Source organism: Vulpes lagopus, chromosome 1 (genome assembly GCF_018345385.1).
Source record: "Vulpes lagopus strain Blue_001 chromosome 1, ASM1834538v1, whole genome shotgun sequence".
NCBI classification, from domain to species: domain Eukaryota; kingdom Metazoa; phylum Chordata; class Mammalia; order Carnivora; family Canidae; genus Vulpes; species Vulpes lagopus.
In genome coordinates this window covers 179324246-179336696 of record NC_054824.1, presented here as the reverse complement: position 1 = coordinate 179336696, position 12451 = coordinate 179324246, and the positions used below count along the sequence as shown (strand labels likewise).

General features: G+C 55.7%; 1 protein-coding gene across 1 annotated transcript in view; it reads right to left on the bottom strand.

Annotated features, from left to right (window-relative positions):
• Positions 1 to 3503: 3503 nt before the first annotated feature.
• PLXNA2 (plexin A2) overlaps positions 3504 to 12451 on the bottom strand; it is a 207636-nt gene continuing 198688 nt past the window's right edge. Inside the window, exons 27-32 of the mRNA XM_041757924.1 lie at positions 11446 to 11545; positions 10262 to 10452; positions 8693 to 8862; positions 5993 to 6205; positions 5171 to 5321; positions 3504 to 4025 (exon numbers count right to left, since the gene is read on the bottom strand). Of these exons, the coding sequence (XP_041613858.1) occupies positions 3930 to 4025; positions 5171 to 5321; positions 5993 to 6205; positions 8693 to 8862; positions 10262 to 10452; positions 11446 to 11545 (921 nt within the window). The 3' untranslated portion in view covers positions 3504 to 3929. The remainder of the gene's footprint in view (positions 4026 to 5170; positions 5322 to 5992; positions 6206 to 8692; positions 8863 to 10261; positions 10453 to 11445; positions 11546 to 12451) is intronic.

Sequence of the window (12451 nt, the reverse complement as noted above, 5' to 3'; positions counted from 1 at the left end):
TCTGTTCTGTCCGGATGGTGTTCAGCCCACACCCACAGCCCTGGTTTCGGTTCGGCTTCGTGCTCAGCAGGGCCAGAGGCCTCGGACGCGGTTCCTTGTCCTCATTCGGGGGAAGCGAAGGGGCTCAAGAGGCAAGGGGACATGCCACGAGAGGCGACAGCAGCTGTGGAAGCCAGAGAGGCCCTCACTGCAGAAGGAACGTTCCAGAATAAGGCAGGGCCACTGGGTTAGCCGCTTTCCTCTTCCCTCTCTGGCCCCCTTCTGCCAAGCCGTGCCCTCCGCAGGTAGTGGGGAGACCTGTGCCTGCTGCGGGGGCCGGCGGCTGGGATGATGCCTCTCTGCTGGAAGAAGGTCCTTCTTGGTCTTGTTCCCTGCTGTTCTCAGCACCCTGAGCGTCCCTGGCAGGCAGCCGCCCCGTAGGAAGGCCGCCTGACCGGGCGCAGGAACCCGTCTCCGCCCTCGGGTGAGGCCAACGTTGGAGCCGCGCTCTTGGTGATTGAACTCTGCAAGGAAGGGGGGCTCTCTGCAGTCAGCGGTGGATGGGAAATGATTTGAGAAACGCTGTGGGGGGAGAGGGGGAGGGCAGGCCCCGAGATACCTGTCCCCCGACTCCATGCTGAGAGTAGAGGGGCATCGGGCCGGGTTGGGGGGACCTGCTCCACGCACAGGGGACATCCTGCCCATCTTTGTCTCATCCATCAGCACCTTCTGTCTGGCCAAGAGCATTCCTGGGGTCCTTTTCCAGCGAATTGTCTCTTGTGCAGTGTAGTGACACAAGTGAAGCTGGACTGAGGTCTGAGAGACACCCCCCTTCCTGCCTTCCTCCGGGTGGGAAGGCCTCCCGTGGGGTAGGGGCTGTGACTTTGTCCCTACATGAGGTCAAAATGCCTTCCAGTTGGCTAAGAGTGAGGAGAGAGGCCAACTGAGTCCCTGTCCTGCCCATTCTATAGGCGTGGGCTCCGTTGGTTCTCGATGGCCCAAAGGCAAGAGTTGGTGGAGGAGGCAGACGGGAAGCTGCAGAGGAGGCAAGGCGACAACCTTTCCCCGTCACGGCCTAGCTCGAGTCACACCGAGTTCTCCTTTCTCGGACTCCCTTCCTCACAGACGCCCCCGGGCCACTTCCTTTGCCATCCCAACTTGCCCAACGCTCTCATGGAATCCCGAGAAACGTGGCCCACCCGCTCATGGCAGCTCTGGCCCCTCTCCCATCCACGCTCCAGCTGACCATTCCCCCATCATTCTCTACACTCTCCAGAAGCCTTCCAGGAAGCAGCCCCAGGGCCGTGAACGGTCACCCAAAGACGCCCCTGGGAGACGCTCAGATCGGTGCATAGAGGCAAGGGTCGGTGAGATGCTGTCGAAACGCCAAACTTCCTTCAACTTCTTGGTGGAGCAAAACCCCGGATGCTAGTCTGCGTAGCAGTGTGGTCAGAGAACCTTCGTGCGGAGCTGGGAAGTAACGTACGGTGGGCTGGGATTTTTCTGTGGGTGGCACCGAGCCCCCCCCCCCCATTCCTCTTGCACGTATCTTCTCTCCTTTCATCGCCATTAATCACAGGCTCTGAGCTGATAAGCTTTGGGTGCTATGAAGAGCAAACACTTTGGCTTAGTGCGGAAGGCCAGTCATTAGTATTTCTTTCAGGCTATTAATAGGGCCCAGAGAAACTTTAGCAGAAGTGGATTATCAGAAGAAAGTGGCCTTGGCATGGCTGGTTGTGAATTATAATGAAAACAGCGAGTTTCCTGAGTATTTTGCTGAATGCTTTTCTCTTTCCCTTTGTCAGCTGCATTCAGGCAAGAAACTGGAGCTGAGGAGACCAGGCGATGTCTGCTGTGCGGTTAGCACAGCGATCCAGAGCCACACGCCAGGGATGGAAGCCAGCCCTCAGAGCTCCCCCTCCCCCAGCCCTTTCCTGGGAATCCAGTGTGGTCAGCAGAGCCTTTGGAAATTGGAATTGTTTGGAGGTAAATCAGGGCACAGAGAAGCTGGGGCCCAGAGTTAATTACAGAGGAAATGACCCTGGTCTGGTCTCTCCGGGGCCGGCTGGTCCAGTTTCCCAGCACCGCAGCCCCTTGACAAGTAGAAGGTGGGAAGGGGAGGATGGTCCTCTCCTGCCTGCCCCCTTCCCACCCCTTTGCCTTTCGCTTGCCTTTCTTCTCCCTCCCTCTGATGCTGTTTTCAGAGAAGCCGGAGCTGCCTGCTTGGATCCGTGCCGGTGCGGGAGGCCTGGAAACTCGGAAGGCTGTCCAGGTCACCAAGATCTTGCTGCCAACAGCCACCTTCCTCTAGGTGACTCCCACTGGCTTTCATGGGGCTTCTGGACCAGGGTGTGGGGCTTTGGTCTCTTTGTTTAGAAACTACACTCAGGAGAGCTGGTCATCCATGGTTTTAGGTGTCAGCAGAAGAGAGAGAGAGAGAGAGAGAGAGAGAGAGAGAGAAAGAAGCCCAGTGAGAAGCCACCCACTTGTCCTTCACACTCATAAGGACACGGGAGGCAGGAGAAGCAGAAGACAGGAACGTGGGTAGGCTACAGTCATTTCTGCTGAGGCAAGTGCTCAGACGATCAGGAGCTTCCACATATGAGCGGAGGGTTGTCTCCCCTCTGCAGGCACAAGAGAACGAGAGAAAGAAAGCATCACGGTAAATACGGCCGCCTCTTTAACCTACGCTCTTCAAGTATTGCTTGCTGTAAACAGTGTTTGGTTTTTGCTTTCGCTTTCATTGCAAGAAACCACTGGCAGATTGGAGTGGAGTCTAAAGCCAAACACCCACGTCCCCAGGTCAGCCCCCAAACGGAATCTCCTGGAGGCCTGGGCCGCATACTCCGGACCCTTTCCCCAGGGTGCCTGGTGTAGGACAGTGAGCCATGTGAGGCAAAGCTGCCCAGTCGTCCTCGGGGAGGCCAGGCGTCCGGGAGAGGCCCACCGCTCCCCCACCTCTGATAGCAACTTCAGGGGAACCAAACAGAAAAGTACCAAAGATCAGCTCCTCATTTCTTGAGGTTTGAGATTAAATAAAACCGAAACAAACAAAAAAACAGTAGCAAAAAAGCATCGGTCCTCTACAGACACACATCTCCTCTCCGGAGAGGAGAATATACATGTGTGTGGTGCGTAAAGCTCGATTCCCAGTCGGCCAGGTCGAGCCCCTCCGTGGTGCCACTGTCCGCGCCGAGTCCCACAGTCGCCGTGCTCCTCGGGCCGCCGTGCTCCTCGGGCCGCTGTGCTCCTCCGGCCGCTGCCGTAATTCCAGGTTTCACTGGCCTCGATTTTTGCGAAGTGTTTGGTGTGAACTTGTGCTCTTTCTCCTCCTTCTCGTGCTCTTATGATTTACAGGGAAAGCAAGGGATCGCTTTCCCCCCAGTTTCCCTCGGCTTCTCTTGGTAGGCTTTCTCTGGCATTTGGAAACAGGAGTCATTCGAGGAAGGGGAGGTGGGGGGGGCGGGTGGAGGAACGGGGATTGAAATCAGATTGAAACAGAAGTGGGACGGGATTAACAGGGAGGCTTTTTGTCTCGTTTTATTTCTGGTTTTTTTTTTCCTTTTTCTTAAAAAAAATTAAATAAAGTTCTCATTATTTCCCCAATATACATCAAATGAGTTTTCATGCAAAGCAGCAGTCACAGAGGCAGAACTGTCCCCAGTTCGTGCCTCTCGGCTTGAAGAACCGCCTTCCCTGCGCCCCTGCCTCCTGCGGTTCTCACTGTGGGTGGACGATGCCCGATGCCCGCCTCCTCTCCCTGCGGGAGCCGGCAGGTGCCGGGGCCCTGGCTGGCGTCGGGGGAGGGGCCCTCCCCTCTCCCCAGGATGGGGTCCCAGGGGACAGCAAGCTCTGGGGGGGCTGATCCCCTTCACTTGTCCTTCCGTCTGAGACTCCCGGTGTGGCAGCTTTCACAGGCCCCTCTTCCTGGGAACGTGAGGCTCCATCTCTCAGCTCTCGATGGACATGGCATTTATGAGCTGTTCCACCTTGTACGCCAGCCGCTGTCGCCGGGCCTGCTCATCCTGCTCCAGGGCCCCGATGAGCTGAGGAACAACAACAACAACAAAACAAAGGTGGGGAAGACTTCAGGATGCCGTTCAGAGGCTCCTCATTTACGGAATCCTGCATCCTTCCAACTGCCTTTCCATTCTGCCCCAACGAACATAAGCTGAAGGAATGTAAATGATTGAATATACACACACGTATGTCCGTGTGCGCATGTGTACGTATGTCTACACATACACACGTATGTGTCTCTGTCGATATAGATCTTAAAACAACGTGTTTAAAGCGATAGCTGGCATGAGCGACAAAGTGCTGTGTAGTTATTAGCTATTAGCACGATTATGATTACTTCTAATGCTAATTTCAGGCACCATGCCAACGCAGGCCTGGCAAACGCTCCGGAGCCGTCCCACGCGACCCCTGCCCCGTCAAGGTCCACCTGCGTACTGACCCTTGGGCCCCTAGCCCTGTTGGTTTAGACACTAAGGGGGTCTTCCCAGCCCCCTGGATGGGTACCACGGCCCCTTCCGCCCTCTGCCCTCTCTCCTGGGGTGACGGCAGTTGGAGAAACAGGCTGTTGCCCACCCATCAGCAGCCTAGGCTCCTGGAGTGGAGGCCCCATCTGACTCTGCCCCTCAACACACACCCAGCGACCTGCACCCCTTGGAGCTGCCCCACCCTGCGAGTCTCCTCAGCTCTCAAAGGTCACTCCTGTGACTTCAGTTCTTCCCAACAGGAAGTGGTGGGTGAGGGGGGCTGGGCTCCAGGGGCCACCCAAACTGAAATAAATGGTTTGATTCCAGTTAAAAAAAAAAAAATAACTGACAGGATCTGCCCAAGTGCAAAGAGCAGTCTGATTCACTGTTTAAGAAAGGATGAAATGAATTGTACAACACTTGGAGAGGGAAAACAATTATGTTATTAAGAGTGTTATTTATCGTATTAACAGTGAGTGAAAGACAATGGAATGTGTAAGAAAGCGTTGGATGAATCAGAGAGGAGAGGCTGCTGTCTAAGGGAATGGTACTGAGTCTTGAGCTCATGGGTTTTTGACACTAGTCCATGACTGTATGTTTTCTAAATTACCCTCTGTCGCTGTTATCGAGGGGCTGAGCCAGGCGCTCTGCGTAACTGTCTTTCTGGCTGCCTGTGGGTCTCTGTCCCCTCCCGGGCCCCGCCTTACCTCTTCGCTGTACTTGCTGACATAGGAGTAGATCTCATTGAGGGCGCTCAACATATTGAACTCCACCGCGTGCAGACGGGACTGCTCGGCCAGGTAGGCGTTCATGTCCTGGTCACTGATGGCAGGGAGCTTGGCGATGTCCGCATAGTATCTGGCGTAGAGAGGACCGGCTTCTTAACGGGGGCCCAGCACATACATGTTCACCTGCCCTACTCTGACCTCAGGCCCCTGGAGAGCATCAGATGTCCCCAGTCGCTCCTGCCTCCGTATTTCTCTTCCGATGTGTCTTCCTCTGGCTCTTTGCCTCAAGCTAAGGCTGCGGCCTGGAGACTGGTACTGGCTAGGCCAGACTCCATCCAGCTGGGAGCTCCTACTGCAGTGCCCCCCAGAATGCTTAAAAGCCCAGGCTTCGAGTCTCTCAATCCCAGCTCTAGTACCCGCAGGCTGTGTGACCTTGGACGAGCTACTTAGCCTTGGTCTCCTCATCAGTAAAATGGGGATGATGATAATAATACTTTGCAACTCGGTTGGATATTTTACTGAGATTATACATAAAAACTCTTTATCACAGTGCTGGTTGCTCAGCATGTGCTCCATCAAAGGTAATCAGAATGATAATGGTCTGATGTCCAAAGGCACAGAGGTTCCCCTTCTCCCCCCCTCCCAGCAGGAAGTTTGGATAAGGGGGAACGATGGGAGCATGAGATCTGAAGGTACCACAGACTCAGTTGTGGGTTGTGAGTCCTCAGTCGGTGAGGCCCGCAGGGTGGGGAATGGGGCAAACAGATGGGGGTGCGGGTTTGTCCCGGGGGTGCTACTGACCTCTCCACCCAGCTCTTGTAGCTGGGGATGTCCTTGGCATACAGCAGCTTGTTGGAGGGGGAGTCCTTGCCCAGCCGGTGCTCTGACGTGGAGCAAGAGTCCATGAAGGTCTGGGCCACCACGGACAGGCACGCGTCCGTGATGCTGCCCTTATGGATGTCAAACACAAACTGGGGGTTCTTGATCACGTTCACCCAGAAGCGCAGAGGGAGGCTGTAGAAAAAGGCAGAGCAGACCCTGAGGGCTGAACCTCTGTGGGGCCCCTGATGGCGTCCAGGAATATTCCTCTCCTCCCTCTACAAGTCAAAATTCTCCCTCCCAAGGGCAAAGGGATGAAATCACAGAGAACTGCTCCAGCCAGGGCTGCTCGTTTAGCCTGAGCCGATCCTGATCCTGGGAGAAAGGAGAGGCACCATCGTACCCAAACTGGGTGCTGACCCTGATCCTTAACCACCAAGGGGTAGATGTGGGTGGGTTCCAGCCACTTTTTCCAGAGGCCTCCCGGCAGGAAGCCCAAGGACAGAGAACTGCACGATTTTCTCAGAACTTCAAACAAAGCCACCAGACTCCTAGAGTCCCGTCCCAGTGCCCATGGCCATCGTCCGGAAGGCTGCAGCCAGCTGCCCCAGGTTGTGCCCCTCCACCCAGCTTGGCCCCTTGTACCACTTTGCAGGGCCAGCCAGGCCTGAGGAGCTGAGAAGTGACCCCCCCCACACCGGGGGGCTGCCCTGGGGAGAGCCCTCCCCTCCTTGGGCAGGGCAGACGGGGGAGAGGAGGCCATGGTTGGCATGCTGGGATGACTCGCCGTAGCTCAGCGTTTTTCCCACCCCAACGGGAATGCATCAGTCGTTAGAAGGGTTCCTTCTTGAGACGTGGGAATTTATGATCAGAGGAGAATGGGTTTTCTCGGCTCCTGAGGCCATAAGGTGGATCAGCCCATTCATTCCCCTTTGAAATCACAACAGCTGCTGTGCCTGTGCCTTTTCCAACTTGGCCTTCTCTCCCAGCTGCTTTCGGGGCCTTAACTCCTGGGCTCCTCTGTGGAATGAGCTTTGTCCTCTGGCTTGTCCTCCTGGCCTGGGATGACATTCCAGAAATCCAGCCTGCCTCTCTTCTCCCCTTCTTTGTCTTCTCTTGACCCTCAAACACCCCAAACTTGACCCTCAAAGACCCCAAATGTCTCAGTCAAGCCAAGTCTTGAGAAGGTCAACTTCGCCCTCTCTGAGGCCTTCCAGGATGATTTCCGCTTATCTTTCAAAGGGCAACAGGATCGCTCACTTTCCTGTAGCCTGGGAGGAGCTGCCTCGGCTGAGAAGTGACTCATCCCTTCCACCCTCCCTTCCTCTGGCAGCTGTGCGGGAGCTTCTAATATTCTTTCCTTGGACGTGAGCTATTTGAGGTCTGGATAAGGGGACTCTTCCCACCACAACTCCAGGGGAGGGCATTGCTATGACTTGGGCCTGTCTGGAAACAGAAGGCAGAGAGATGGGGATAATCCAGAACTTTCTCTTCATCTCCCTGAGATGGCACACTTCCAGCATGGGGCTGAGGAACCTTCCAAAGCAAAGGAGACGGCCATGGCCCTGCCCCGGGAATGCACACGAGAGGCCTGGTCCGGTGTAAGCGCGCTGTGGGCTCCTCACCCGCCACCACCAGAATCTCCCCATTTCGCTACCCTGTGATCAAAGCTGCAGACCCAGAGGGCCAGGAACCACAGCTTCTTGAAGAAGAAAGGATTCTATGGGCTTGGGGTTGGGTTTTTCCAAAGTGTTTTGCTGGTTGCTAAGATTTTTGCTTCCCAAATAACAGCCGGGGCCCATCTGTGTCGGCTCTGTTTTCTGAGGAGATCGCTGACTCCAGACAGCTGTGTGGGCTGCCTGCCCAACCCAAATGCCTGGACCTCCTCTCTCCCCTCTCCGGGCGCTTTCCTGGAGGAAGGTTTTTGACTCCGGCTCTCGGCCAGGCCCTGTCTGACCTGAAAGGCAGTCCTCGGCTTGGTCTGTGGTCTAGATCTATAGCCCAGGAGAGAAGGGTCGCCTGCTAGGGCCTGCAGGAGCTGCTTCTCCCACTGCGGTGTGTGGCTGCAGAGGTTACCTCCGGGGAGAGAGTCATGCCTGCAGGACGTCCCACCTGCTGCTCCCTGAAAGCCGCGGGGTGATAACTCAGCCATAAGGGGTCCGCGATGACATCCTCCTGGTCGGTGGGCCGGAGTCTGTAGCAACTGCTACAAGAGCTCTCTCCCCAGGGTCTACATTCAATTCAGGGCTCCCCTGCTCAGGAACGGCCTTCTGTTCCGTCCTGCTCAGAATGCCTGACACCGTCTGGCTTTGAAGCTCTGCAACGAGGTCTCAAATGTGGCTCTTTCTGTAGGTCCCCCTAGCAACCTTTCCTGGGAACCAGGGGTCTCAGAGTCGGGGAGTAAGTGCTTCCCTGTCCTCAACCTGAAAGGACAGAGCTCAGGCATGTGTCCTGGTGCTGGGCCCTAAGCCAGGCCGGCCCCGCTTGGCGCTGGCAGCCTGGGGACCACGCTGGCTCTGCAGAGCACGTGTGAGCTATTTGTTCTAGGAACCTCGGGTTACCCAGCCTGGGGAAGAACAGGCTCCCCCCATCGCCCTGGCCCCTGCTGGCCCCGCCTCCTGCAGCTCAGCTCCTGACCTCTCCAGGCTATAGCTCCACCCCCCCAGCTCCCCCAGGGGTTACCAGTTGCTTTTCCAGGTGTGTCGCACATCTGTGTCGTGGATGCTGTGTCTGTCCGCTTGCTCATCCAGGAAATCAAACATGTACTTGATGGCCAGGGGGAGAGCGCTGCCCCGGTGCACAGTGCTGAACAAGGTCTCAAACAAGTCGTCCACGAACTTCTGCAGGGTGCCCTGTGGCGGGGGACGGTGGGGGAGTATGAGGTGGGGGCTGGGGGAGGGGGTGCAGGCAGCAGACGGGCAGACCAGATGGTGCCTTGGACTGATCCTGCCTTGGAAATTTGTCTGCGGAGCCAGGCTGTGCAGACGGTGTGGTGGGGGTGGGGAGGGGGCTGCTGCGGGGCCGGGGAGCTGGGAGGGACTGAAGGGCTGCAGACTCCTGGGAAGAATCTCTCCCCAACCCCGTAGCCCCAGGTCACACCTATGCCCGTGTTCGTGCTGGCAGGTATGGGCACAGGGTGTGGGACAGGAGGATAGCGAGTGCTCCGAGCACAGGCTGCCCACAGGGAACGGTGGGTACATGCTGGGACCAGAGGGTGTCTGAAGAACCAGCTGGAGGACCGTGAGCCTCCTGGCAGGACTGCAGACGGTCTGATTGAGACGTGTGAAGAGGGGTGCCGTCTTAGTGGCCTGGGATAAGTGGGGTGTACAGTGGGTGCTGCGGGGGAAGGGTCCAGATCCAAGAACACCCAGGCACAGCCCGGACCCACAGGGCCTCGGAGGGTCTCTGGGCAGCGACCAGGCTGGGTCTGGGTTCCCCAGCGTCCAGGCTCAAGGGACACCTCTGAACGTCAGGAAAGTGTCCAGCCTTTTCTGGTGTCTCTGTTGGTCCCTTATTGGCATATTAGGAAAAGCCAAATTTGAGACATATGGTCTGAGGGTGTATTTCTCTGCCCCTTTTGGGAGCAAGTCAGAGCTGTAATCTGGATGCCACCGTGTTAGAATTTCAGCAGCATTTTTGTGGGGTCAGTTGGGGAGAGTATTTGAAATCTGACCTGTGCTGGCAAATACAGGCCATATAATTGCCATACTTACAGGCATATCTGTTCTCTGCTTGGGAAGCGGGAAGACAGCTTTAGGTCATAGCTTCCAACACTGTGGCTACCTCACCTCCATCAGCATTTGGGGGCAGATGGGATGGGACAGGGAAGGGGGGGCCTTCTCTCTAATTGCTGGCAGGAGCCAACGTTCGTGCTTTTCCTTCCCATTGTGGCCAGAAAGTGAGTGGAAAAGGCAGTGATGGTGGAGGCAGGCATATCTGTCCAGCTAACGTCACTAAGAAAACCCCAACATTTTCCTAAAAGGTACAGGGACCCAGAGATGAGGGCAGCTGCTCTAAAGAGTAATGGTGGTCTGCAGGGGCAATTTTTTGGGCAATTTTTGCCAAAGGGTAGAGAACAACAGCGGCCTGATCCTCTGGAAAGCCCACTCTGGCACCTGGACCTGCTCATCTGAATGGGTCCCTTTAAGGGCAGACTCCATGACATCCTTCTTATGCTGGGGGTGGGGGTGGAGGTGGGCAGGACGTACCCCTCTAAGGAGCCCTCCCCGGGCTGGGCAGAGCAGGAGTTACCTTGGTGGCCAGTAGCCGTGTCAAGTAGATCTCAGACACCATCTTGCTGCCCCGGTCACCCTCCTTCTGGTCCCCATGGTCATGGTTCTTCACCAGATGCCACACCTTAACCCCGCTCTCCAGGTCTGGGGTGATCATGGGGGCTCTGGACCGCAGGCTGTCGGGGCTGCCTGTGTACCTGAAGGAGGAGTCTGAGGAGAAGGGGGCAGTGGAGGCTCATAAGACACCGATTTCACCAGTCTTGCCTGTAGAATCCTTCTAGAATCTTTGCCCACCTACTGCACTGATTCAGAAAAAAACTAATTTCAATGGGAAGGGGACCCTTGGGACCTCATATTTGGTGGGTTATTTTAGGGACCCTTGGTTGGCATGAGGACGGAGGAGCCTGAAGACTTTTCTTGAAAAATAAGATTTCAAAATTCTGTGAGCTGGAGGCAGCCTTGAGAATTTGAGAGCACACCTCCCCGCCCCCCCGCCCCCGCCCTGCAACCCCCCCCAACACGTCCACAGGAAAGAATAATCAATAGGTAAAATGTCAGCTGAATTCTTTCATAGGGGCTTTGATGAAAAATCTGGGTGCTAAGAAGCTGTAAATTGGAATGCCCCCTCTTGGGAGTTAATGGGTCCTTCCTCCTTGGGGCCTAGAGTATGGACTCAACGATGCCATTTTTGGAGCCGCTGGACGCAGGCCTGCGGTGTACTTGGGCTGCGCAGCCCAAAGCCTTACTGCATTCACAAAATCAGAGGACAAGGAGCAAGAGGGAGTGAAGCTCGGTCACCTCGTGGCCCAGTGGGCACTGGGGGCCCCTGCGCCCTCAGGGGTGGATAGACTCAGATGGCCAATGTTGCCCACACTGGGACACTTTTGAGAGTAAAGGGGGGCCATTAACCACTCAGCCAGAACAAAAGGTATAAACAGGGACTGGCAGGTGGGAACCCCCATCCCCGTGCCTCCCTGAGGCTGGGCCCCTCCCACTCCTTCACCAGGTCTGGACTGTCAAAGCAAGGGCGCCTGGGCCCATGGGCTCCGCTCCCACAACTCTGGGAATGGCTACACTCGGGGAGAGGGGAAGCCAATGGGCAAACGTCCTTGACTGGCCGAGGGCAGCTGGGAGGGGAAGGGTCCCCCGGGGAGGTCACAGAGGCCGCCTCTGAGCTGCCCAGGCTGCCTTCCCGGGTCTCACCGTATCTGCTGATGGAGGTCCGGGAGATGCTGGCAGAGGCCGGGATGTTGTAGGAGGAGGTCTGTTTGGGGACCAGAGCCACCACCGATCTGTCGGACACCTGAGGACGGTGGGAAAGGTACAGTGTGGGTGAACCGGGAAAGTGAATCGTCATGCACTTCTAGAAGGTAAAGAAATAGATATGGGGTGGAGCACAAGGAGTTCAGGAACACTAAAATAACACGGTCGCTACTCGCCAGCGCGTCCACTGTGGTGGTTACTCGCCACCTGGGTGACTTGTGCACTTGAAGTTCGGTGAGTCTGAAGGGAGACGCGTTCTAAGTGTCTGAACTGGAAACCACTAAGTGTAATGCAAACTGTGATGCTGTAAACACATAATATACACCAGGTTTCAAGGACTTAGCGTGAATAAAAGAACACAAATTCTTGCGTTAACGATTTCTATATTGATTCCGTGTTGAAACGGATAATTATTTTAGAATCAGTTAGATTAAAATATATCGTTACCATTAATCATTATCAGCTTATTTTTACTTTTTAAATGGGGCCAGTAAAAAATTTTAAGTCACGCATGTGGCTTGCATGATATTTCTACTGGACAGCTCGGGCTAGACCCGGCCTCCCTTCAACCTTGTGAGTTCGTACAATTATTCCCATTTTACAGGTGAGGAAAACGACGCGGAGAGGGGGCGAAGACACATCTTCAACGTCACACAGAGAATCTGTGGTTCAGCCAATATTTGTCGCCGGGTCTGTCCAGGCTCCAGAGCACATGTTCTCCCCATTAGATCCTAATTTGGGATTTTATTTCAAGTCACCCTGGTCTGAAGCCCATTTTTCCTTTTGGCTCTGATTCCTTTCTGGCCTGGGTCCTATAGTGCCCGGGCCACCTTGACGAGTTTCACCAATAGGGCAGCTGCTCTTGGGGAGCCAGAGGGAAAGATGGCACGTTGCCCCATCCTCTGTGAGGGTGACCAGGCTCAGCACCCGGCCTGGAGGGAAAGGG